The 26550-nt window shown below is 42.2% G+C and overlaps 1 protein-coding gene across 2 annotated transcripts; it reads right to left on the reverse strand.

The window, feature by feature from the left end:
- Window positions 1-1479: 1479 nt before the first annotated feature.
- LOC106569274 (glutamate decarboxylase 1) lies at window positions 1480-24784 on the reverse strand. 2 transcript variants are annotated; one of them, XM_045694107.1, is made up of 15 exons: window positions 24686-24784; window positions 23665-23805; window positions 15028-15270; window positions 9632-9722; window positions 9149-9261; window positions 4378-4493; window positions 4211-4290; window positions 4059-4113; window positions 3645-3761; window positions 3380-3444; window positions 3080-3158; window positions 2728-2880; window positions 2490-2597; window positions 2304-2393; window positions 1480-2121 (listed from the first exon to the last, which is right to left on the reverse strand). In XM_045694107.1, the coding sequence occupies exons 1-15, from the start codon at window positions 24705-24707 to the stop codon at window positions 1873-1875; spliced, it is 1722 nt and encodes a 573-aa protein (XP_045550063.1). In that variant the 5' UTR covers window positions 24708-24784; the 3' UTR covers window positions 1480-1872. The 2 variants fall into 2 exon arrangements, with proteins under 2 accessions (XP_045550063.1, XP_045550064.1); XM_045694108.1 differs by having other exon boundaries at window positions 1484-2121; window positions 2728-2877.
- Window positions 24785-26550: the final 1766 nt, after the last annotated feature.

Here is a 26550-nt window from a genome sequence, read left to right on the forward strand (position 1 = left end):
AAACATAAAAACTGACCCATTTTAGAGCTCGGGATTGGATTTGTTCAAGTCTTCCTTTTTACCTACAGATGTTAGTGATGGACTTTTTAGTGAAATTTTACTCTGAATTTTAGGCAAAACACAATGACGGCAATATGATTAAACACTTTAATAACCTTTCAGTTGATACAATTACTAAATTACAGAGTCAACTGTTGCCTACTTAACATTCATATTTTGAAATGTTTGAAATATCAAACTTGAGAAATTATATATAAAAATGAAACCATGCTCATTGTCCCCTTAGATATACAGTGCATTCAGAAAGTATTCAGACCTCTTGACTTTTTCCACATTTTGTTACGTTACAGCCTTATTCTAAAATGGATTCAATTGTTTTTATTCCTCATCAATCTACACACAGTACCCCATAATGACAAAGCAAAAACAGGTTGTAGACATTTTAGCAAAGTCAGGGTTCTGGCTGGGCAACTCAAGGACACTCAGAGACTTGTCCCAAAGCCACTCCTGCATTGTCTTGGCTGTGTGCTTAGGGTTCTTGTCCTGTTGGAAGGTGAACCATTGCCCCAGTCTGAGGTCCTGAGCGCTCTGGAGCAGGTTTTCATCAAGCATCTCTCTGTACTTTGCTCCTGTCATCTTTTCCTTGATCCTGACTAGTCTCCCAGTCACTGCCACGGAAAAACATCCCCACAGCATGATGCTGCCACCAACATGCTTCACCGTAGGAATGGTGCCAGGTTTCCTCCAGATGTGACACTTGGCATTCAGGCCAGAGTTCAATCTTGGTTTCATCAGACTAGAGAATCTTGTTTCTCATGGTTTGAGAGTCCTTTTAGGAGCCTTATAGAAATGCCAAGCAGGCTGTCATGTTTTTACTGAGGAGTGGCTTCCGTCTGGCCACTCTACCATAAAGAACTAATTGGTGGAGTGCTGCAGAGATGATTGTGCTTCTGGAACGTTCTCCCTTCTCCACAGAGGAACTCTGGAGCTCTGTTTGATTGACCATTGTGTTCTTGGTCACCTCCTGACCAAGGCCCTTCTCCCCTGATTGCTCAGTTTGGCCTGGCGGCCAGCTCTTCGAAAAGTATTGGTGGTTCCAAACTTCTTCCATTTAAGAATGATGGAGGCCACTGTGTTCGTGGGGACCTTCAATGCTGCAGAAATGTTTTGGTACCCTTCCCCAGAGCTGTGCCTCAACACAATCCTGTTTTGGAGCTCTACGGACAATTCCTTCGACCTCATGGCTTGGTTTTTGGCTGACGTGTACTGTCAACTGTGGGACCTTATATATACAGGTGTGTGCCTTTCCAAATCATGTCCAATCAATTGAATTTACCACAGGTGGACTCCAATAAAGTTGTAGAGACATCTCAAGAATGATCAATGAAAACAAGGTTCACCTGAGCTCAGTTTTGAGTCTCCTAGCGAAGGGTCTGAATACTTATGTAAATAAGGTATTTCTGTTTGTTTATTCTTATAAATGTACAAACATTTCTAAAAAACAGTTTTTCCTTTGTCATTATGGGGTATTGTGTGTAGATTAATGAGGATAAAAAAATTATTTAATCAGTTTTAGAATAAGGCTGTAACGTAAAGAAATGTGAAAAAAGTCAAGGGGTCTGAATACTTTCCGGATGCGCTGTGTAGGCTACAATATTGTTGTACACAAATAAAATGAATTTAGGATATTAACTGGCTACATTCTAATGATTCCCTGATACTCTGGAATACAAAAATCATATTTGTATATATTTTTACATAAGAAGGACTGTAATTACACAACAAAACATTTCAGAACAATTAGTACGTATAGAGATATATTTAGTTTTCTGATTGTTTTTACCCATTTTCCTCTAAATGCATGTTTTACAGTTAATCTGAGCCACAATCAGATTCATAAAGTGGTCTCAAACCTGATTCACAAATTGGTCTCAATCCTGATGCATTCTGCATGTCATGACCAAGAGAAGCGATCTCCTCCAAGAGGTAGTCCACATCCTCTGTCTGTGTGGCTGGGTTGGAGAAGACACATCGGAAGAAGTTAACTTTGTCTCCAAGCGGCTGATAACCAATCATGGCCATCCCCTGCTCCATCATCTTGGCTTTGATCTTTGGTGCCACCTTAGAAACCAAACAGTTATTTAGCTTTATAGAGTATGAACTGATGTCATAATGTGCTGGTGCTAGTAATGAATGATTACAGATACAGTATCTGCAGAATCGAATGGATAAAGAACCGAAAAGGTTGAATTAAGACGCATCTAATATATCACTAACATTAGAGATCCAAGGTGTAGCATTACCTCATGGAGTCTCCTGTTCCTCTCAGGACCTGGTGGCATGTTCCTCAGACTTGGTGGGATGTACCAGAAGCACACATTGCTGTGTTCAGGCTGCATTGGGATGTATCACAGATAAAAGGCTAACAACGATTCATCTCACTGAGGAATTATTCAATAACTACAAGGGACTTTAAAAAACAGACTTACTTTGCTTTTGAAGACGAGTTCAAAGTCTGGTCTTTGTTTAAGTTTGTCGAATAAGTGCTCAGCATTTTCCAAACATTTATTGACCTGTGATCCAAAGCCTTCTGAACCCTGAGAAGAGAAATATATATAGTATATATATATAAAACACTATAAATGTATCAAGGTGGGAATGAAATTAGTTTTATTTGCCATTTGATAAATAAATAAATATATAAATCCATGTGAGTATGTTACATACCTTGGCCTTCCACATGAGCCAGAGCTTGAAGACATCAACATGCCTGCCACACTGAATGGTCTTGTCTCCGGTGTCATAAGAGGTGTCGTAGTGCTTGTCAGTTTGGAAAAGGTATTCAGCACACATCTGATTGCAGTCTTTCAAGAGGCCCTGCTAGTGAGAAACCAGTAATTCCATTATGTGTGTGTGTCTCTGTGTGTGTGTCTCTCTCTGTGTGTGTGTGTGTGTGTGTGTGTGTGTGTGTGTGTGTGTGTGTGTGTGTGTGTGTGTGTGTGTGTGTGTGTGTGTGTGTGTGCATGTAATGGTAATCTTGATGATGAATCTTTTAAATTCATAGCGTTAGACTACACACCCTTTTCTTCACCAGTATGGCTGAGCATTGAAGCGGAGCACCCATCATTTTATGAGGGTTCCAAGTCACAGACCAGGCTCTGTAATAAACATAATTCAAATAGACCTGCATGTAAGATCCAATCAAGGCAGAACTGTTGAGGGTCAATTCCATTTCAACTGTGAATGGAAACAGTAGCCCCCCAAATGTAATTGATCCTGGCTGTATGGTAGAGTGAAATTCATAAATCTATTATCCTTTTGGAGAGCTGTAGATTTTGGGTGTCCTCAAGTCTCTGTTCTCTCTGGTTACTGTACCTACCGTTCAATCCCTTGTAGTTTCACACGGTGCCGCTTGGACATCAACAGTCCTCCTCCCCAGGCTGCCTGTTAAGAAATAAAGAGAATTTAACTCTAAATACAATCTTATCTTTACATATAACAAATTCTTATGGGGACGGTTTCCCAGACACAAATTATGCTTAGTACTGGACTAAAAAGCATGCCCAATTAAAATATGTCAGAAATAAGGCTAAATCTGTGTCCGGTAAACCATGATGGATAGATGGATGCTATAAGGTAAATACATCAACATGCAGCCAGAGTCCATGGCTCTCACAGATGTCTGCGATGGCATTGAGAGGATCAAAGGCTCCGTACACAGTGGTGCCTGCTGTGGCATTGACGTAGAATGGGACACAACCCTGAAGAGAGAGAGAGAGAGAGAGAGATGACAAGAATCATGATGAATGTATTGACCTGTTCCTGTGAAATAGTCCCTGCCACACACTGGAGCTCTGGTAGCTCATTTTAGGAACCAGACAATGTTGTTGACTGGTAAACAGAAATTCTGATTTGAGCGTATTCTGTTGGGAGGGGGGGGGTCTGTTTCTTCCTAATTTGAATAAATCCATCCCTGGCTGAAAATATATGCTTTCATGTATTTAATTCACAGCCCTGTATCCCTCAGTTTGGCAAGAGCAGACTCATTCATCCATTACCTGATCTTTGGCAGTAATGATACTTGACTCCAATTCTGCAGGGATCATCTTTCCCCTTGAATAGTAAAAAAACAACATCACTCATTTATCTCTGATGATATTGTCAATGTTCACGATCAACAAATGCAAATCACTCTCCCCTCCTTGCTTACCGGTCATTACATTTCACCACCACAACATTTTCACTTCCTATCCCAAGGACTGCTGCAGATTTCTTGACTGAATAATGACTCTAGAGTAGGGAAAAAAGTATTTGTCAGTACATGTTTATAGATAATATGAATAAGCATGACCTAACATGAATACTGGTGATGCGTACATGTGCTGATGTGAAGAGGATTAGCCTGGGCAGAGCAGTCATCCCTTTGGTCTTCACTTCAGGGAAGAAGTGGTATCTGGCCAGTAGTACACTATACAGATTGGACATGGTCCCACCTGAGGAAATATATAAATTTTTATTTAATTTTTATTTAACCTTTATTTAACTAGGCAAGTCAGTTAAGAACAAATTGTTATTTACAATGACGGTCTACCAAAAGGCAAAAGGCCTCGTGGGGATGGGGACTGGGATTAAAAATAAAAATAAATTAAATAAAAATATAGGGCAAAACACACATCACGACAAGAGAGACAATACAACACAACATAAAGAGAGACCTAAGACGACAACATAGCATGGCAGCAACACATGACAACAGAATGGTAGCGACACAACATGGCAGCAGCACAACACGGTAGCAGCACAAAACAGGGTACGACCAACTGGGCACAGCCTTCCCTGTGGCTCAGTTGGTAGAGCATGGTGTTTGCAACACCAGCATGGTGTGTGCAACGCCAGGGTTGTGGGTTCGATTCCCACGGGGGGCCAGTACCAAAAAATAAATAAAAAAATAATGAAATGTATGCATTCACTACTGTAAGTCGCTCTGGATAAGAGCGTCTGCTAAATGACTAAAATGTAAAATGTAAAAATGTAAACAACAGCACAAAGGGCAAGAAGGTAGAGACTACAGTACATCACGCAAAGCAGCCACAGCTGTCAGTACCTTTAACAGAATGTGACTGGCAGAACGGGTGTTGTACAGTAGTTCTTCCTGTAAAAGTTGCGCCATACTGCTGCATACCTTGCGGGCTGCCGCAGAATTCTATGGCACGTTATTTCATTGTCAGCCATTGTTGCCATTAATGCTAGTTAGTGCTAGTTTGACCACCAGAGGGCATCTTTGAAAAGCATTTGATAGTCTTCAATATTGTCTGTACAAGAGAATTTAAAGCGATTGTAATCTGAATAAAGGCCAAAATAATATTTATAAAGGCCAACATATTTATTTCTGTTTTTAGAGGGAGAGAAACCAAAAGCCCAGCGTGCCTATTTTTTGGACAAGGACATCCCGGCCGGCCAAACCCTCCCTTAACCCAGACGACGCTGGGCCAATTGTGCGCCGCCCTATGGGACTCCCAATCACGGTCGGATGTGAATGGAGGATGAGGGCCGCAGTAGATATCTCAGATAGGGGGGAGTGAGGCCTAAGAGGGTTTTATAAATAAGCAACAACCAGTGGGTCTTGTGACTGGTATACAGAGATGACCAGTTTACAGAAGAGTATAGAGTGCAGTGATGTGTCCTATAAGGAGCATTGGTGGCAAATCTGATGGACAAATGGTAAAGTACATCTTGCCGCTCGAGAGCACCCTTACCTGCCGATCTATAAATGATGTCTCCGTAATCTAGCATGGGTAGGATGGTCATCTGAATCAGGGTTAGTTTGGCAGCTGGGGTGAAAGAGGAGCGATTACAATAGAGGAAATCAAGTCTAGATTTAATTTTAGCCTGCAGCTTTGATATGTGCTGAGAGAAGGACAGTGTACCGTCTAGCCATACTCCCAAGTACTTGTATGAGGTGACTACCTCAAGCTTTAAACCCTCAGAGGTAGTAGTCACACCTGTGGTGAGAGGGGCATTCTTCTTACCAAACCACAAGGTACAAGGTACTCTCTTCGTTCGCTGGACTTTATCCTGCTAACTGTTCCAAATGTCGAAACTGAATTTGGTAAAATGGCTTTTATATACTCTGCGCCATCGTCTTGGAACGCCTTACAAAATACTTTTAAACTGGAAGAACTTGTCCCGATTGGTATTTTTAAATCACTGATGAATGATCTTGAGACTGATTCCCTGACCTGTCAATGTTTTTCATTTGCTGTTTTTGATTTTGTTATACTCTTGTGAATTCTATGGTTTTTACTAGATTACTTGTAGTTTTTCATGTTGTTTGTCTGTAATTTTTGTAATGACTTGGTGCTGCCTATCTTGGCCAGGATGCTCTTGAAAAAGAGATATTAAATCTCAATGACCCCTTCCTGGTTAAATAAAGGTTTAATAATAATAATAAATAAGGGCAGAGAAATCTTGTTGGACACTAAGAAAGCTTTGTTGTAAAGCGTTTAACCCAAAATCCGGGGAGGGGCCAGTATAAGATTGTATAATCTGCATATAAATAAAGGACTAACTGCGGCTGCCTTCCAAGCAATGGGAACCTCCCCAGAGAGGAGAGACAGGTTAAAAAGGTCAGAGATAGGCTTGGCGATTATAGGGGCAGCAATCTTAAAGAAGAAAGGGTCTAAACCATCTGACCCAGATGTTTTTTTGGGGTGAAGTTTAAGGTGCTCCTTTAGCACCTCGGACTCAATGACTGCCTACAGGGAGAAACTTTGTAGTGGGGCAGGGGAAAAAGAGGGAGGAACATCGGGGCTAGTCGCATTAGTGGGAGATGAGGAAATGTTTGACGGGCAAGGAGGCATGGCTGAGTCAAATACGAATCCGGCCTTAATGAAGTTGTGATTAAAGAGCTCAGCCGTGTGCTTCTTGTCAGTAACAACCACATCAACTTTAAGGGACATGGGCAGCTGTGAGGAGGAGGGTTTATTCTCCAGGTCTTTAACCGTTTTCCTGAACTTCTTGGGGTTAGACCCATACAGAGAGAGAACTACTCCTTAAAGTAACTACACATTGGCCTTCCGAATAGCCTGAGTGCACTTATTTCTCATTTGCCTGAACGAGAGCCAGTCAGCCAGAGTATGCATGTGCTGAGCCTTTCACCAAATGCAGTTCTTGAGGTGGAGTAACTCTGCAAGATCATGGTCAAACCAGGGGCTGAACCGGTTTCTAATTCTCATTGTCTTTATGGGGGAGTGTTTGTTAACAATATCACTGAAGATATCAAAAAAGAAGGTCCAAGCTTCTTCGACAGAGGGAATCAAGCTGATTCTGTACCAATTTACAGAGGCCAGGTCATGAAGGAAGGCTTGCTCATTAAAGTGTTTTAGCAAGCTGTCACAGGCGTCAAAATGAGTAAACCAAGGTGCAGCGTGGAATATGTTCATCTTGATGTTTAATGAAAGAATGAACACTTACAAATTAAACACAAATGACAGCAGACAGTTCCGTCAGGTACTCACAACTAAACGGAAAAGAACTACCCACAAAACCCAAAGGAAAAACAGGCTGCCTAAGTATGGTTCCTAATCAGAGACAACGATAGACAGCTGCCTCTTGTTAGGAACCATACTCGGCCCAACACGAAGAAATACAAAACATAGAATGCCCACCCCACACCCTGACCTAACCACATAGATAAACAAACCCTCTCTCTCAGGTCAGGGCGTGACACAAGCATCTATGACAAATCAGGACAGGATGTTTCACTGAGCAGCCATTACGAACCCAGGCTGTTAAACAGTGATCACTAAGGTCATTACAGAAAATACCAGACTGGTACTTATTTGTGAGGATTATTTGTGAGGATAACATCGAGGAGAGTAGCCTTTTCTGGGTGTTTGGAGTCATACCTTGTGGGATTGGTAATTATCTGAGAGAGATTTAGAAAGTCTAATTGCTTTAGGACTTGGTCAGGTGGTTTAAGCATGTCCCAGTTTAGGTTACCTAGCGGGACAAATTCAGACTTAGTGTAAGAGCCAGGAGAGAGCTTAGGGCAGGTAGGGTACAGGCCGGTGCTGATGGAGGACGATAACACCCAGCAACAGTCAACGAAGAGCTATTTGAAAGTTTAATACTTAAAACCATCAAATAAAATTGTTTGGGGACAGACTTGGTGGAGACAACCGAGCACAGAAGTTGATTTTCGGTAAAGATTGCCACTCCCCCACCTATGGAAGATCTGTCTTTCCGAAATAGGTTATAAACAGAAAGGTTAACATCAGTATTCAAAACACTCTTTCTTAATCACGTCTCAGTAATGACCAACACATCTGGATTGGAGCTGTGAACCCACCCTTTCAATTGATCCAATTTAGGTAATAAGCTTTTCCTTTTTTAAATGTAATCTTTATTTACCTAGGCACGTCAGTTAAGAACAAATTCTTATTTACAATGACAGCCTAGAAACAGTGGGTTAACTGCCTGGTTCAGGGGCAGAACGACAGATTTTTACCTTGTCCGCTCAGGGATTCGATCTAGCAACCACTCGGTTACTGGCCCAATGCGCTAACTGGCCCAATTGCCTAACCACTAGGATACCTGCCGCCCCAAAAGCTTCTAGTGTTAACGTGCAGAAAACCCAGGCTTTTATGAGAGCTGAAATCAGTGAAGCAGATATCAGAGCACAAGTCAGAATTGTGGCTAGCAACAGTATGGGCCAGGGTGTACATGCACATTTCCAAATATCATCAACAGTAATACAATCAAGGCACGGCAGAGGACAGGGACAGCTCAGCAGTGTTGATTTATTACATTTGAATGTGCATTAGATGGCAACAGGATCATATTATACAGCAATTTCATCAGGTAGCATGAATACAAAGCCGGCGAGAGGTGGTTAGAATAGGATGGGGCCAAAAGTCTGTGTAACCAATAGAGAGTACTCTATTATAGGTGGAAATCTCACTAAGAGATTGTCTTAAGCTTATAATTTCATTGAACTTCATAACACCTAAACAATATATCCAAAATTAAGAGGACACAATGAACCAATTCAATGAAAGTAACAAGGGTAAATGTAACAAAGTGTATGTTTGTCATTGGCTACATTGTTTGTATCGATAGTAAGGTCAGAATGCAGCTAACACTGTACCTGGACAGAAAACACCATCCCCCTCTTCCTCTGACCAACCCACAATCTCCTGCATCTTCCTCAGTAGAACCTCCTCCATCAGAATGAACACTGGGGACACTTCATAAGTAAACCTAGAAAAAAGGTTTTACACTTTAACTCATATTGCAGAATGACATTTACCGGAGGACAGATCACACCATAGGCCATACACTCTTTGAAAAAAAGGTGCTACCTTGGACCTAAAAGGGTTCTTCGGCTGTACCTCTTTTTTTGTACATTTCCCCCCTGGGTGCACATTTAGTTTTTTGCCCTAGCACTACACAGCTGACTCAAATAATTAAAGCTTGATGATGAGTTTTTTTGGTTGCTTCCAATTGGCTCATTCATTCCTCCTCCTCTCCCTTGTAACTATTCCCCAGGTCGTTGCTGTAAATGAGAATATGTTCTCAGTCAACTTACCTGGTAAAATAAGGGTTAAATAAAAAGGAATGTAAATGTTACATGTTTGTGTTGGCGGTAGACGTCAGCCATTCCCCGGCTAGACCGATGACATCCAGCCCTGAAGACAGCTGATTGAAGAAGCGTGGGTGACCTGGGGACAGATGAAGACATTCTGGAACATTCTACTAATCTATAATGTCTATGATATCTATAATGTCAGTCATTCCCATGGCCAGAACCAATGACATACTGGTACATGGAGTATGGGGGGTAACTGTACACATATTTGTACTGGACCGTACGGTACTGGGACTTCGGTTCCCGAATGAACACATAAAAAACCACACAAAAAAACACTAGGCCTACAGTATAAGCTTAGAGTAAATCTGAGCTGAAAAAGAACATTTCAGGCTATTCTGTTAAAACAAATAGAGCATATGCACATGTTGTAATAATATTTCACACATTCCTTTTGCAGCCAGTAACTAGATCTGTATGATGGAGAGTGGTTGGGTCGATAAACAAGGAGGATTCTACATCATCGTTTAAGAACATTTTGACTTCCCAGTAGATTACAACAGCAATGTACAGAGAGAATATGTCGACACTGATCAACGAGAATAGCCCGTGTAGCTGTCAACACCTCAAACATGTTGACACATTTATGCCGACACAGACGTAAAACTAACCTTAACCCCTAACCCAGCATTTCCCAAACTCGGTCCTCGGGACCCCAAGGGGTGCACATTTTGTTTTTTCCCCAAACACTACACAGTTGATTAACATTATCATAGCTTGATGATTAGTTGATTATTTGAATCAGCTGTGTAGTGCAAAAACCAAAACGTGCACCCCTTGGGGTTTGGAAAACCCTGCCCTAACCCTAGCCTAGCTAACGTTATCCACCTAGCTAACGTTAGCATTAGTGACGTAGCTAACCTTAGCCACAACAAATTGGAATTCATAACATATCATATGTTTTTCAAATTTGTGATATATTGTACGCAATTCGTAACTTATTGTACGAATTGAAATTCATAACATGTACAAATTGTAATTCGCAACATATCATACCAAATGGATGATGGACATCCACAAATGAATACATACCATGTGAAACTTAACATATCATACTAATTGGAATGTCCCAGATTTAAATGTAATATGTTACATCTACTCCTGAGTCCAGGTTGGCCTACATCACCCCCAAAACGAAGAAGAAAAAAAACAGCACAACTTTGTCTCCCCTCTGCAATAAGGGAGAGTTGTCTATCAGTTTTTTTGCTGCTTTGGGGAGGGTAGTGAGTTTTTTCCCCCTGGTTTGCATTCTCTCTTTTGCATATAGAATTTCTTCCATTCTATCCATATTTCCTCATCTGCTTGCATGCGCCTCCCCTATATCAAGGTGTTTTAATACATCCCTTATGCAATATGCTTTTCCGTGCGCTAACTTTTCTTATAAACTGGGTGGTTTGAGCCCTGAAAACTGATATACCACAGATATGACAAAACATAACTTTTTACTGTTCTAATTATGTTGGTAACCAGTTTATAATAGCATTAAGGCACCTCTGGGGTTTATGGCCAATATACTGTACCACGTTGCATTGTGCTTATGAACAACCCTTATCCGGGGTATATTGGCCATATACCACACCCCCTCGGGCCTTATTGGTTAACTATACCACAGGTCAATATACAGCCGAAATGTCAACCCTGCCGTCTCTCTTCTCAGAGTGACAATAATGGTAGGTGGATCGTTTGTCCAGATCTGCAATAGGCTAACTAGCAATCATAGCACACATAAAAGCATTCAAAGCTGCATCAATTTTCAATATGAATCCACAAGAACAAATAGGAATAGCTGAGGAGAGGCCAAGTGCATCAATGCACATGAAAGAACAGTGGTAGCCTGATTACCAACGACATTGAGACAGACTACAGGGAGGAGGTGAGGGCCCTGGTGGAGTGGTGCCAGGAAAATAACATCTCCTTCCATGTCACCAAAACAAAGGAGCTGATCATGGACTTCAGGAGACAGCAGAGGGAACACGCCCCCATCCACATCGATGGGGCCGCAGTGGAGAGGTGAAAAGCTCCTTGGGTTACACATCACTGACAAACTGAAATGGTCCACCCACACAGACAGTGTGGTGAAGAAGGCGCAACAGCGCCTATTCAACCTCAGGAGGCTGAAGAAAGTTGTCATGGCCCCTAAGACCCTCACAAACTTTTACAGATGCACCATTGGAATATATCACCACCGAGTATGGCCCTCCAGGACATCTACAGCACCCGTTGTCACAGGAAGGCCAAGAAGATCATTAAGGACCTCAGTCACCCGAGCCACGGCCTGTTCACCACGCTACCCTCCAGAAGGCGAGGTCAGTACAGCTGCATCAAAGCTGGGACCGAGAGACTGAAAAACAGCTTTTATCTCAAGGCCATCAGACTATTAAATAGCACCACTTGCCTCCGCCGGCCTCCGGCCAGTACCCCTAGTCACTGTCACTAGCCGGCTACCACCCGGTTACTCTAACATGCACCTTAGAGGCTGTTGCCCTATGTACAGTACATAGTCATGGAACACTGGCACTTTAATAATGTTTGACAGAACACTGCGTACTCAGTTGTTGTGTATTGTTAGATATTACTGCACTGTTGGAGCTAGGAGCACAAGCATTTCACTACACCCACAGTAACATCTGCTAAATATGTGTATGTGACCAATACAATTTGATTTGATCTTGTTTAGGGACAATAAAATTATTTTACCTAGACTAGCCTACAACACCACAATGCAATGAATAATTGCATTATTGTTTTCAAGTGAGTACAAAATTCTACTCTTGGCTGTAGTGAAATTTTTGAATAACGTGCAAAAGCCCTGTGATATGAATGTTTCTTTACGTTTGGATCAGTTGTGGGGCTACTCTCGACAGTGTATAAGGTCTAGAAAGGCACAGTAGCAGGCCAGTATGGCTGTATTTTTACATCTGATTCTGATATGTGCGATCTGTTGCAGATCATTATTCTCCCAAGTCGTCCTATAATAATGTGGCCATATAGACGAGTTGGCTGATAATGTCACGAAAACTATGTTCGCTTCCATGGGGGAGAAGTCAGCCTGTTGTTGTGATTCTGTTGTTCTGATTCTGGGTTGCCAGATTGCTAGCAAGAATGACAAGAAACTGCCATGTGGGGAAATGTAAGTGGCTCATTTTCAACTTGTTTCAACTTGTGTTTTGACTGATTTCACATGAATGCTAATATGGCAAAAATTTGCTAGACAGTTAACCACCAACTGTAACAATGTATTTGAGCGACAACAAGTGGTTATTGTGAAAATGTATGTATGTTTTCAATAAACATTGGAGACAAAATATAGCTTACATATAGCTTACAACCAGGCACAATGTTCTAATCTGATTAGGCTACTTCTAAAGTCTCCTGTAGGCATGTGCAAGTTTGTCCTAAATATAATTCTAGCATCCTCAAAATGGCTTGACATTAACCAGGTTTCCATCCATCCTTTTAATGTGAGTAAAGTACATGCTGGATAAAGCATTTCATGACCAGCCTGATGTAAACAGCTAGCTAATTTGTTGGTAAACTTTCCAAATGTCAACAAAACAAAATACACTTAACAAGGTGGGATATTTTTGTGTCTGTAAAATGAATTATGCAAGAAATGGTAGTAGAAAATCTTTAATGCTCAAATATTGATATAATAACCATCATATCCATATCCGGGTTGCGTTAGAGTACAGAAATCTGCATTTTAAACCATTTCACCTGCGTTTTATATTGAAAGTCAAGAGTGTTTCTTTTGCTTCAATAGAGTGACCAGGGAACGTGCAACTATAGTTTTCCTTCACAGAAAATACTTTAGTGCAACACATTCTGCAGAAAATAGCTTCATTTTCATCAGCCGACAATATAAATGCAACACTATTTGGCTAACAGCCAAGTAAATTAGCTTACAATGAAAATTCAAGGTATTTTGAGCAAAAACTATGCATGGCCATCATATTTCTAATGTTTATCATAGATGGAATGTAGCCAGCTACACTTCCTAATGTTTTGTTTGAAATAATTTTTTTACCAGAGGAACACAGAGAAAAGTAGCTACACATCAGTCAGAGTGTTGTTTGATGATAGCTGTCTGATGATAGAATGTGAATTAGTGAATTCTCATCCTAAGTGAAGAAGCGCAACTGAAGCACAAAATGAGTCTAATGCCAAACAGAAATGACAATAACGCCTTGATCACACCTACAGTGGCGTTGTGTTTTGGTACTCCAGAAGTACATTAATTTCCAATGGAACACTGTGTTTCCATGGCAGCATTGCAGCATTGAGTTGCAGAGGCAGTTGCAGTGTGTTCTGTGTGGTGCATATGTTGGATTAATCGAACTTATGCATCGAATTGTATTTGTAGATGGCTTGAGAGAAATGGTAGCAGATGAATGTTGAACTTTTGTTGCACACATATCCAGATGATGCTTCGTACCATTTTGCGCATTGATGCTGTATGTGTGGTCAAGGCGTGAGAAGCATTTTAGACCTGCGTTTACAAAACGCAGCAACATATTTCTTATTGCTGTCGTTTTTTTCAGCGTAAAAAAAGCTGAATTCTGCGTTAACGCAACCCCTGATATCGAAGTGAACTTTGAGTCGTGAGATGATGTGTTGTGTCCTCTAGACTCCAGGAAGCAGACAGTTTATTAGGCTACAGATGAAATGGTGAAAGTGCACCCGATGAGCTTGATGCTCCTTTCAGTAGATATCGAACTGTCCCTTACGAACTTCTCCCTCTCGCACCCATTTCAGCAAACAGGTGGTACCCGCTCTATATAAGCAAGCTAAAGCCAAAGTTGTCAATGAATTGGCCAATGCACCCTGGGTTGCACTTATTGCAGATTGATGGACCTTCAGGTCTACAGAGAGCTACTTAACAGGGACAGCCCATTACATTACCCCAGAGTGGGAAATGAGAAGTACCTGTGCTGCAGACATGACCCCTTTATGAGTGTCACACAAGTCTGCATATTTTTCTCTTTTTAAGAAAACATTACAGCATTGGCCTATAAAATATCGGAGCCATGTTTACATATTGATTTCGCAGGCATATTGCACTTTATTTTAATGGTGTTGTTGATGAGTAATCATGTGTTTTCATTAAAGACAATACAACAAGTGTTAGTATTCCTGATTGTGCTGTCATCAAGCATTATGACTCATGATCATCTGGAATCAGGAGTACCAACACTTTGTATTTTCTTAAATAAACAAAAAGGAACTACATTAACTGTTGGCATTTCATTTTCTCGCTGTACCGGAACTGAACCCTAACCCCAAAACTGCAATATGTACTGAACCTTGGGCTTTGGGCTTGAACCGTTACACCCCTAATGGAGTACGTTTGGCAAAACAGTCGACAGCTCTTACAGTACCTGTTTTGACTCCATACTTCAAGGTATCCCTGCAGTCGACCAGGAGTTGTTCCAGGTTCTCGGGCTGGTCTGGGAGCTCCAGACTGAAGCCCTCCAGGCCCTCTCTGAGTTGGTGAGGGTGGTGGAAGTCCAGGACTTTGGAGCTCCGTCTGAACGACTTGCAGACATAGCTGAGGAGAATGTTCACCAGCTCTTGGAAGAAATCTTTGGTTGTGTCCTCACCGCTGAGAGCAGGGAGTAGATCTAAACATAAAGGGACACTGTCAGGGCTCTAAATGAACTTTTTTAATTGGTAGTCAGTGCTCATCTTTAAATAATTAAGAGCATCAAAAAGTATTTAGGAGCACCATAAAAAGGTATTGATTTCAATTGATTTAGCCTATAGGCCTGAGAGCACATCCAGGAGCAGCTTTTCTTTTTTCCAGTGCCATCTTAAAGCATACTGGTGGTCGAGTTACCAGGTTGTTAGTCAGCTAGGTAACATGACTGGACAAGGTTGTTTGTTATCTAACAGTTAGCGGCCCGCTAGTAGTTTAAAAAGGTCCAGAACACATGTATTTAAAGAAAAATATATTTGTTCTGGTAATATGATTCATGTTAGGCTACCTAATGCTAAAGCGGCCCACAAGACCCTACAGGTATTAGTCAAAGCTTATGAATATTATATGTGAATTTCCATATATCAATTACACTACCAAAAGGGTTGAATTGTTCAGCAATATGTGCAGTGAATGCTAACATGGCTTTTGTGGTGAAAGGTACATAATGTATTTATTTTAATCTCGCTATCAGGCCCCTGTATGCTGTGACATGAGCCTGGATGGTGACACATCTTCTTCAAGCTGCCTGACTGAACACTGGGGCCTTCAGTGGTACCAGAAGCAAAGGCTGGGAATACAGCAACAGTCTCTCTTTCTCTGTCTCACAGCCATTCTGTCAACATGTATTGTATTAACCACTCAAATTCATGCAAACTGCAGACGCAAGCACTGACTTACACTGAGTATACAAAACATTCCTTATACTGAGTTGCACACTTATTTGCCCTCAGAACAGCCTCATTTTGTCAGGGCATGGACTCTACAAGGTGTTGATGCTGACCCATGTTGACTCCAATGCTTCTGACAGTTGTGTCAAGTTGGCTGGATGGCCTTTTGGTGGTAGACCATTCTTGATGCACACGGGAAACTGCTGAGCGTGCAAACCCAGCAGCGTTGCAGTTCTTGATACACTCAAACCAGTGCACCTGGCACCGACTACCATACTCCGTTCAAAGGCATTTAAATTTTTTGTCTTGCCCATTCACCCTCTGAATGGCACATATACGCAATCCATGTCCCAATTGTTTCAAGGCTTAAAAATCCTTCTTTAATCTGCCTCCTCTTCATCTACACTGATTGAAGTGGATTTAACAAGAGACATCAATAAGGGATCATAGCTTAACCTGGATTCACCTGGTCAGTCTGTCAAGGACAGAGCAGATGTTCTTAATATTTTGTACACTCAGTGTATATTTGGCATTGTGTTTTAGGTTATTGTCCTGCTGAAAGGTGAATCTGTCTACCAGTGTCTTTTGGAAAGCAGACTGAACCAGGTTTTCCTCTATATTCTACATGTCCCATTCTTTAATCTTGTCTGGAATATGTATTTTAGTTGACACCCCAATGATGTGTCTGATATACACTGAACAAAAAATGTAAAAGCAACATGTAAAGTGTTGGTCCCATGTTCCATTAGCTGAAATAAAAGATCCCAGAAATTGAACTGTAAAATCAGTTCAATTAGTAAAATCTTTGAAATTGTTCCATGTTGTATTTATATTTTTGTTCAGTGCATTCGGAAAGTATTCAGACCCCTTCCCTTTTTCCAAATGTTGTTACGTTACAGCCTTATTCTAAAATAGATTAAAAAATGTATTCCTCATCAATCTACACACAATACCTAATAATGATAATGTGGTGAAAAACAGATCTGGGGAAGGGTACCAAAACAATTCTGCAGCATTGAAGTTCCCCAACAACACAGTGGCCTCCATCATTCTTAAATGGAAGAAGTTTGGAACCACCAAGAATCTTCCTAGAGCTGGCCACCCGGCCAAACTGAGCAATCAGGGGGAGTCACTCTGACATATCTCCAGAGTTCCTCTGTGGAGATGGTAGAACCTTCCAGAAGGACAACGATCTCTGCAGCACTCCACCAATCAGTCCTTTATGGTAGAGTAGCCAGACGGAAGCCACTCCTCAGCAAATTGCCTGCTTGGAGTTTGCCAAAAGGCTAAGGTTCCTTTATAAACAAGATTCTCTGGTCTGATAAAACCAAGACTGAACTCAAAGTACAGTGAGATCCTTGATGAAAACCTGCTCCAGAGAGCTCAGGACCTCAGACTGGGGTGAAGCTTCACCGTCCAACAGGATAATGACCCTAAGCACACATCCAAGACAACGCAGAAGTGATTTCGGGACAAGTCTCTGAATGTCCTTGAGTGGCCCAGCCAGAGCCTGGACTTGAACCCGATCGAAGATCTCTGGAGAGACCTGAAAATAGGTGTGCAGTGACGCTCCCCATCCAACTTGACAGAGCTTGAGAGAATATGTAGAGAAGAATGGGAGAAACTACTCAAATACAGGTGTGCCAAGCTTGTAGCGTCATACCCAGAAACACTTGAGGCTATAATCGCTGCCGAAGGTGCGTCGACAAAGTACTGAGTAAAGGGTTTACTTATGGAAATGTAATATTTCAGGTTTTTTTATTTTTATAAATTTGCTAAAAATATATATTTTTTAAACTATTTTTGCTTTGTCATTATGGGGTATTGTGTGTAGATTGATGGTAAAAAATTTTTTTAATACATTTTAAAATAAGGCTGTAACATAGCAAAATGTCGAAAAAGTAAAGGGGTCTGAATTCTTTCCGAATGCACTTTATCAGATTGATAAATATGTGTACTACTTATTAGTATTTTTTTTCTAAAAGATTAGTATTTTTTTTCCCACTTAACCCCTAAACTCGACAATGTTAGCCACCTAGCTAACGTTAGCCACAACAAATTGGAATTTGTAACATATCATACGTATTGGAAATTTGTAACATATTGTACAAATTGTAATTCGTAACATATCACAAATTAATACATACCATACTAAATTGAGGGAGACAGACTTACATTTACTATGTTTTGTCTACTTCTGCGTGTGTACAGGAACACAATTCCCAGGGAGGATAGAAAGTATTACTGACGACTGTATCAGTAATGTGTTTTCAGACCCTCCCTTAGTCATATTCTCACGGGGCAGAAATCTCAGAGTTCATTTGGTAAACTCTGATTTACCACCACAAAATACCCCCACACAACATCTCCTTGAGCCTCTACCGGATGGAAACTACAAGTGTAATTGCTGCACTCAATGCAATGGCACTTACAAATGTAGATCCTTCAAACATCCTCAAACAGGGAAACAGATCACAATCAAAGGTGTTATCACGTGCGCCACTAAGGCAGTTATTTATCTTAGAACTTGTCCTTGTGGTAAAAATTGTGCGGGCAAAACGAAGCGTGAACTAAAATTACGAATCTCTGAGCATTGTAGCACCATTGTAATGAACACGAGGGGAGACAGAGAGCTGATTTCAAGCGTAGGGCGCAGCAGGTGATTATTGTAAAGGACCACAGGAGGAGGCAGGTAGCTGGGTCCAGGGGCAGGCAGAAAGTCATACACAGGGGGTCAGAAAAGGCAACAGTACAGGCAGGGAAAAGGCTAGTAACGTCATCCGGGAGATCAGGCAATAGGTTGATCCGATAGGCTAAAGTACAGGCAGGGAATAGGCAAAAGGCGTCGTTAGTGAGGCAGGCAAAAACTATCATACACGAGAGGATTAAATTACGGGAAAACCAGCGCTTCGAATAGAAGTATGTCACAAAACAAACAATACCTCACAATGATGGGGTGCAAAGAACTGAACTAAATAGTGTGTGATAATGACATACAAGTGTGTGAACAGGTGATCAGAATTAAGGTGATTGGGATCTGGAGAGTGAGCTGCGTTCAGGGGATCTATGTGTTTGAGAGTGTGAGTTGGAAGCAGACTTTACAATACACCCCCCCCCCCCCTCCCCCCACGGGTGTCTCTTAAAGGCTTAAGAAGCTAAGCAGAGGGCCTCTCCCAGGGACATGGAGCTGGGCGGTCAGGACGGTTACGGTGGAAAGCCAGGATCATGTCCTGGGTGGGGACCCAGGACCGTTCAGTGGGTCCGTACCCCTCCCAATCAACCACTCAGATGGCAGGCACAGTTCCGGGCTCTGCCTCCCATGGGAACACTAGGGTTGGTATCCGAGGACACACTGAAAAGGAGTGAGATGGAGAGAGGAATGCACTAGGGAGTTCTGTGCGTATTCGGCCCAGGCTAGATAGCAACTCCACTCGTGTGGTTGGTGGTTGCAGTGTTGACGAAGTTACTTCCCTATTTCCTGATTCAAGCGTTCTGTCTACCCGTTGGTTTGGGGATGGTATCCGGAGGCTGATGGAGACCCCCAGTTGGTTGCAGAAGGCTCGCCACAACCTGGAGACTAACTGGAGTCTCCGATCCGAAACGATGTCTTCTGGGATCCCATACAGATACGAAACACCTGTTGGAACATGCACTCAGCCATTTCTATGGCATTAGGTAGATGCGGAAGGGGGATGAGTCGGGGATGAGTCTTGGAGAACCAGTCCACTACAACTAAAATAGTGAAGCCCGAAGTGTCTGGCAGATCAGTGAGGAAATCCATGGCAATGTGGGACCATGGTCTGTGTGGTGTAGGTAAATGTTCGAGCTTACCGGTAGGTAGTTGGCGAAGGCTCTTTGCCCATTCACAGACGGGACAGGAAAGAACATAATCTCGGACGTCTGCTGTTAGGGATGATCACCAGAAATTGCGTTTCAGTAGCTCCGTGGTCCGGGTGATCCCGGGATGGCCAGAACTCAGCGAGGTATGGCACCACTGCATTAGTTGGGGGTCTGACGGATGCCGGAACGCAGATCTTGCCTGCAGGGGTGCCGGGAGGTGCTGGATTGTATGTTTGGGCCCGTTAAGAACGGCTGTGACTTTGCCTTCATCCAGGTTGACCCCTCCTGGTGTCAACACGAAACCTAGGAAGGTTACCGTAGTAACGTGAAAGGCGCTCTTCTCAGCCTTGACATAACGATGGTGGTCCTGTAGCCATTGGAGGACCCGTTGCATGTGCTGTACGGGTTCTGCAATGGAATGAGAGTAGATGAAGATATTGTCAATGTACACGATGAGGAACTGGTTGATCATGTCCTGGAAAACTTCATTCATGAAGGACTGGAAGACTGTAGGAGCATTGGTGAGACCGTAGGGCATAACCAGGTATTCGTAGTGACCCCTAGCGGTGATGAACACCGTCTTCCACTCATCCCCACTTCGGATATGGACCAGGTTGTAAGCCCTAAGTAGGTCCAGTTTGGGGTAGATGGTAGCCTGTCCAAGTTGTTCTAGTGCGGCTGGAATCAGAGGGAAGCGATTCTTGATGGTAAGGTCAACGAGGGGTCGGTAATCTATGAAGGGATGGAGACTACCATCCTTTTTTTCACAAAAAGAAACTGATGCAGCCGGAGACATGGATAGACAGATGGATCCCATGTCAAGGGTCTCTTCTATATAGGTTCCCATAGCCTCATTCTCTGGGATGGACAAGGGATAGATCCGACCCTTAGGGGGCGATGCCCCAGGAAGGAGGTCGATTGTGCAGTCCTCCGGGCAATGAGGGGGCGGAATGGATGCCTTTTTCTTGCTGAAGACACTTTGGAACTGGGCATATACAGGTGGGATGTGGGTTGGAATGGCAGACTCCGATCCTTCTATAGAGGTGGCTCGGCAGGGTAGATTGAAGCAGTTCTTAAAACAGGCAGGAGACTATGACAGCAGTTCCCCTTGCCCCCAGGAAATGGCAGGGTCATGAAGGCTTAGCCAGGGGTGACCGAGGATGAGAGGTTCTTTAGGTGAAGACAACACCATTAACTAAATGATTGAAGGGGGGCAATCTGAAGGGTGATACTTGCGGTCATGCGAGTCACAAGACCAGTTCTGAGGGGATGTCCATTCAGCGCATTAATCCTAAGGGGAGGATTAACAGGGATTAGTTTGACTCTTAACTGTTGTGCCAATTGTTCATAAATGAAATTACCTGCCGCCCCCAAGTCCACTAGTCCCTCCAAACTGAGTTAGCAGAAAGAAGAGCCGGGATACCAAACTGCCTTTTGGTAATATTCAAAAAACGTAGAGGTGCTTACCCGGATGGAAGTGGAGGGGTTGTGGTCACCCCTTTGTGGGGGGGCGAATGGGACAGCTATTGAGTAGATGGTTACTCTCTCCACAATAGAGGCACAGGTTTTCACGTAACTTCTGATGTCTCTTGGCAGGCATGAGAGGGGCGCAGCCGAGTTGCATGGGTTCGGGGCTATTAGACCGTGGTGGACGAGAGAAGGGTGTGGAAGACTCGCAGGCCATGGGCGACTATATAGGTCTTCGGTCCACCAGTAGGTTGCCAATGGAGAGTGACATCCGGATGTATTGGTTTAGGTCCATTAAATCTCCTCTTTAGGCCAGTTCGGTCTGTAACTCCCGATTAAGACCCCTCCGGTAGACTGTAAGGAGAGCTGGTTCACTCCATCCACTGCCAGCAGCCATGGTGCGGAACTCAAGGGCATACTCAGTGGTGGAGCGATGGCCCTGTCGCAGCTCACATAACAGGTCCCCGGTGTGACGACCTGAAACTGAATGGTCGAACACCTTGAAGAGGGCGTGGAAATGTGATTCAAAGGACAGATCAGAACTTTGAGCAGCCCATTGGGCTGTGACCCAATCCAGAGCTTTGCCTGTGAGTAGGGAGATTACGAAGTCCACCCTGTCTTTGTCACAGGTGAAGTCAGCGGGGTGATGGTCTATGTACAGGTTACATTGCATGAGAAATCCTTGACATTTCCCTGGGGAGCCGTATTTATTAGGCATGGATATGGGGGAGATGAACGAGAGGAGGCTGTGGCACCTGATATTGGTGATGCAGGAATGGTCTGGCAAAGGAGGTCGCAGAGATCATTGATTTGTTCCTCCTGTCGGGCTAGACTTAGCTGCAGCTCCGCTGAATCCATTCTGTAATGAACACGATGGGAGACAGAGAGCTGGTTTCAAGCGCAGGGCGAAGGAGGTGTTTATTGTAAAGGACCACAGGAGGAGGCAGGTACCTGGGTCCAGGAGCAGGCAGAAGGTCATCCACAGGGGTCCAAAAAGGCAAAAGTACAGGCAGGGAAAAGGCTAGTAACGTCATCCGGGAGATCAGGCAATAGGTTGATAACAGGAAATCCGATAGGCTAAAGTACAGTCAAGAAATAGGCAATAGGCGTCGTTAGTGAGGCAGGCAAAAACTATCATACACGGGAGGATTAAATTACGGGAAAACCAGCGCTTCGAATAGAAGCGTGTCACAAAACAAACAACACCTCACAATGATGGGGTGCAAAGAACTGAACTAACTAGTGTGTGATAATGACATACAGGTGTGTGAACAGTTGATCAGAATTCAGGTGATTGGGATCTATGTGTTTGAGAGTGTGAGCTGGAAAGCATCGAACACGTCCCCCTCCCTAGGAGAAGGGATGACCTTGACAATATATTGTTAAAACGAGAGGCCGTTTGGACTTTTCATTTAATTTGCTATCCATTGTAAATAATGTTTGTAGGCCTATGTGGCCAAATTGTATCTATGATCATATGTTATCCATTCATGCTTTTTTACATGTTCTATTTACAGTATATCTGTAAATAATCAACCAATAAAATCAAGCCACAGCCGGCCTGTGTGTGTCCTTTCAAACTATATAAACTATTATAAACTGGGTGGTTCGAGTCCTGAATGCTGATTGGCTGACAGCCGTGGTATAGCAGACCGTATATCGTGGGTATAACAAAACATTTATTTTTACTGTTCTAATTACATTGGTAACCAGTTTATAATAGCAATAAGGCACCTTGAGGGTTTGTGGCGTTGCGTTGTGCCTAAGAACAGCACTTAACCGTGGTATATTGGCCATTTACCACACCCCCACGGGCCTTATTGCTTAAGTGACCTGCAGTGTTTGTCAATATACCCTGACGAAGACAGCTTGGCTGTCGAAACGTTGGTTATTAAATTATTGCATCTGAGCTCCTAGAGTATGCGGCTGTCCTTTTTTTTCAAGTGTTCTACTCCAGTAGCCAGCACCTCGCCTAAACAGGTGTACATTTCTTTCACCTTCAGGATAGAAAGCCAGACCATGTTGATCTTGTATGTGTCTTCTACATCTGCATTGTTTGCTGTTTGGGGTTTTAGGCTGGGTTTCTGTATAGCACTTTGTGACATCGGCTGATGTAAAAAAGGTTTTATAAATACATTTTATTGACATGTGTCCCAAATGGCATCCTAGTCCCCACACTGCTCTACCTTTGACCCTATGGGCCCTAGTCAAACGTATGGCACTCTATAGAGAAAAAGGTCCCATTTGAGACGAAGACCTTGAGTGCAGTATAACTGATGAAAAGGCTAGCAGCAGTAGCTTTCATCAGCCTCATAATGCAGCTTTTGTTGGCCTGGCTTTACCTTTGTTGTATATGCAGCTGAAGTCCTTGGGTATGCAGGTGTTGTCACTTGTTTGTGGAGAGTTGATATTGTCAGAGGAGCTTCTCTGTTTACTCTCTGCCAAAATCTGCCCACCAGGTGTAGATTTTTCTGTGATGCTTTCTGGAACAAATAAACGCAGAGTACATGATGATCCGACACCAATATTAACATATCTACTGTATATTGTCATGAAGAATTCTTTGAATTTTGCCTGTAAAGTAGAGACTGAAGATTGAAGGAAAGCGTACTCGTCAGGTGGGGTGTGAGAGCAGTGTGGGAAGAAGCATCTTAGTAATTTATTGTAATTCTAATAAGAATAGAATGTCACCCGTATATTCATTGATTGAAACCATGTAAGCAACAGTAAACTCAGGCCATGTAATCAGGAGCAAAGTTTTGTGTGTAACCCAGTCTGCCCATTTTGAAGGATCAGAATGGCCAGGGCCAGGTCAGAGAAATCAACAGACTGTCAAAAGATTGTGAGTCTGGCCTGGAGGGACGATTGTGTGTATGCAGTTTGTAGATACAAACTTAACAAAAGCAATCGCAACACATTATTAAAACTAAAAAGTAGTCTGACTTGTCCTTTGTCTCCACTCAACAATATCAAGCAAATACAGAGTACCCAACAAGATCACATGTTGCATATGTTATTTACATACCATGTGTACCATGTGAGTACAAAATATTGTTCAAATAGATTGATATGCTAACACACATACGATTTCTTATTCATAGATATCATAAGAAACTTGTAAAAAAAAAAAAAATAGCCTAAAGCCTTATCTCAGGGTTTACTGCTTTACCTGAGCGAATGTCTCAAAACACACACAAAATAATCACATCATGACATAACTGACATAACCCCATAGATATACCATAGATATACCATATATATACCATAGATATACCATAGAGATACCAGAGATATACCATAGAGATACCAGAGATATACCATAGACATACTTCTAAATAATTGATATACTCATTTGACTCTGACCTGGTAGCTGCAAGTAATCCATAATGTGTCCACATATGATTCAGTGCTGGGATAGAAGTTTATCCAGTATCTCACTGTTCCACTGCTGCCCCTCCATGAGATACACCTGGAATGGTTTTGTGGAATATATACCCCTTGGAGGAACTAGGCGTGGTGGTGGGAGCATTATGACACAAGGCTATTCAACCTGAGTGAAACAATGTTATTACACAACCCTTTGAGAATGAGAGCCTCCCCAAAATGTTTCTGACAATCACTAGCTACCACATCAATTCATTATGATCTCTTCTATCTTTTTTGTCCTTTTGTGTGTAATTATTTGGCTCAGAATATGTTTGTGTGTGCTACTCAACCTGCATACAGTACTCTGAAGGATCAAAAAGAGACTGTTGTGAATGTTTCCTTTGATCTGAAGACATGATTGGAATAATATATTAAAACTGGCAACTGGATTTATATGACATTAAAATAATGATTATTGTTTGTGAGAGCATGTTTAAATGTCTAGCTCAATTTCTTTCTTGATACACATGGTTTTACTCATAGTAATGAATTACTTACTCTTGGAATGTTGGTAATATTTCTAAATTTACATTTACATTTTAGTCATTTAGCAGACGGTCTTATCCAGAGCGATTTACAGTAGTGAATGCATACATTCTAGATTCTCATCTGAGAAGGGTGTTATTTGCATACAAGACATTATGGCGTTATCTATTATATTATGACGAGCACAGGCTTTAATTATTTTTTTGGACAGGGTGCAATTAATATTTAAGATTAATAAAGTTGTTATTCATTTTAGAGGGATTAACACTGTATGTTTTTTCCCTATCTGTAATACACATGATTTCCAGGGTTCTGGTTGTGTGGGTTGATGTTCACTAGACTCGATGCTATATGTTAAACTCACATCTGTTGATAGGGATTGACACCAGACTGGAGGTCCAAGGACACTGTTGTAATTTGTGAAAGACTGATTCTTTAGCAACTGACAAAGTTGTTTTGACTTCCCGGTGCTGTGTAATTAGGATATAAGGGCGAAGGCCAAGTTAAACATTATTCTCTGCTCCTGTGCAGGATACTGTGCTCCCTGTTTGCAAACTTGTATTAAACCAGATTGATTTATGATTGACTATATCCGTAACTACATTTCTCTTTTGTTCACCTGAAAATTCCTTTTTAAGCTTGGTGACGAGGATGGGATGTGAACAGCCAGGTGAGCGAATGGCTTTGGTAAAAAAAATAAGAAAGATAAGGCTGAGAAGGCAGCTGTGTTGGGGTTATTTTCTGCTTATGCATCCTTATTTCGACGCCAGAGAAATTGAACTAGCTGGTAGCTAGTTAGTTATACCTAGGTATATTACAAGATTAGCTAACTTCTCAAAACAAACCTCATTGTGGTTAGCTATTTGCCCCTCATGCTAGTCTTTACAGCCAAATACAATATCACTTCAGAAACTTCAACATTTTTAAAATTGAAAAGTGCCAGCATTGTGTACAATTTCTCCCCTCTTGCTGCAGCTTTAGCTGCTCATCTCGAAATAACAGGGAAATGCTGTGAAAACCAGCGTGCTGCAAACGTTGTAAAATGTTTGGTTACCAGTGCTTGTTTTGTTGACATGTTTAGTCCTCACTGTTGCTCCTGCAGCACTAATCTGATGAGCACCTTTGGAACTCCGCCCAAGCAATGCATTTGATTGATTTGACGTTTTGTGAGGCGCCACTGATTTACATCAGGTTCTGACCCCTCTAGCTGATTTCTGCCATGGAACTTCCTCAGGCTTCCCGTGACGATGCTACGGCATAGCTAGTGAACTGGAACTACTCACACATTTTTTTCTTCTCAGAAAAAAAATAAGTAG

Source organism: Salmo salar, chromosome ssa14 (genome assembly GCF_905237065.1).
Source record: "Salmo salar chromosome ssa14, Ssal_v3.1, whole genome shotgun sequence".
NCBI classification, from domain to species: Eukaryota; Metazoa; Chordata; class Actinopteri; order Salmoniformes; family Salmonidae; genus Salmo; species Salmo salar.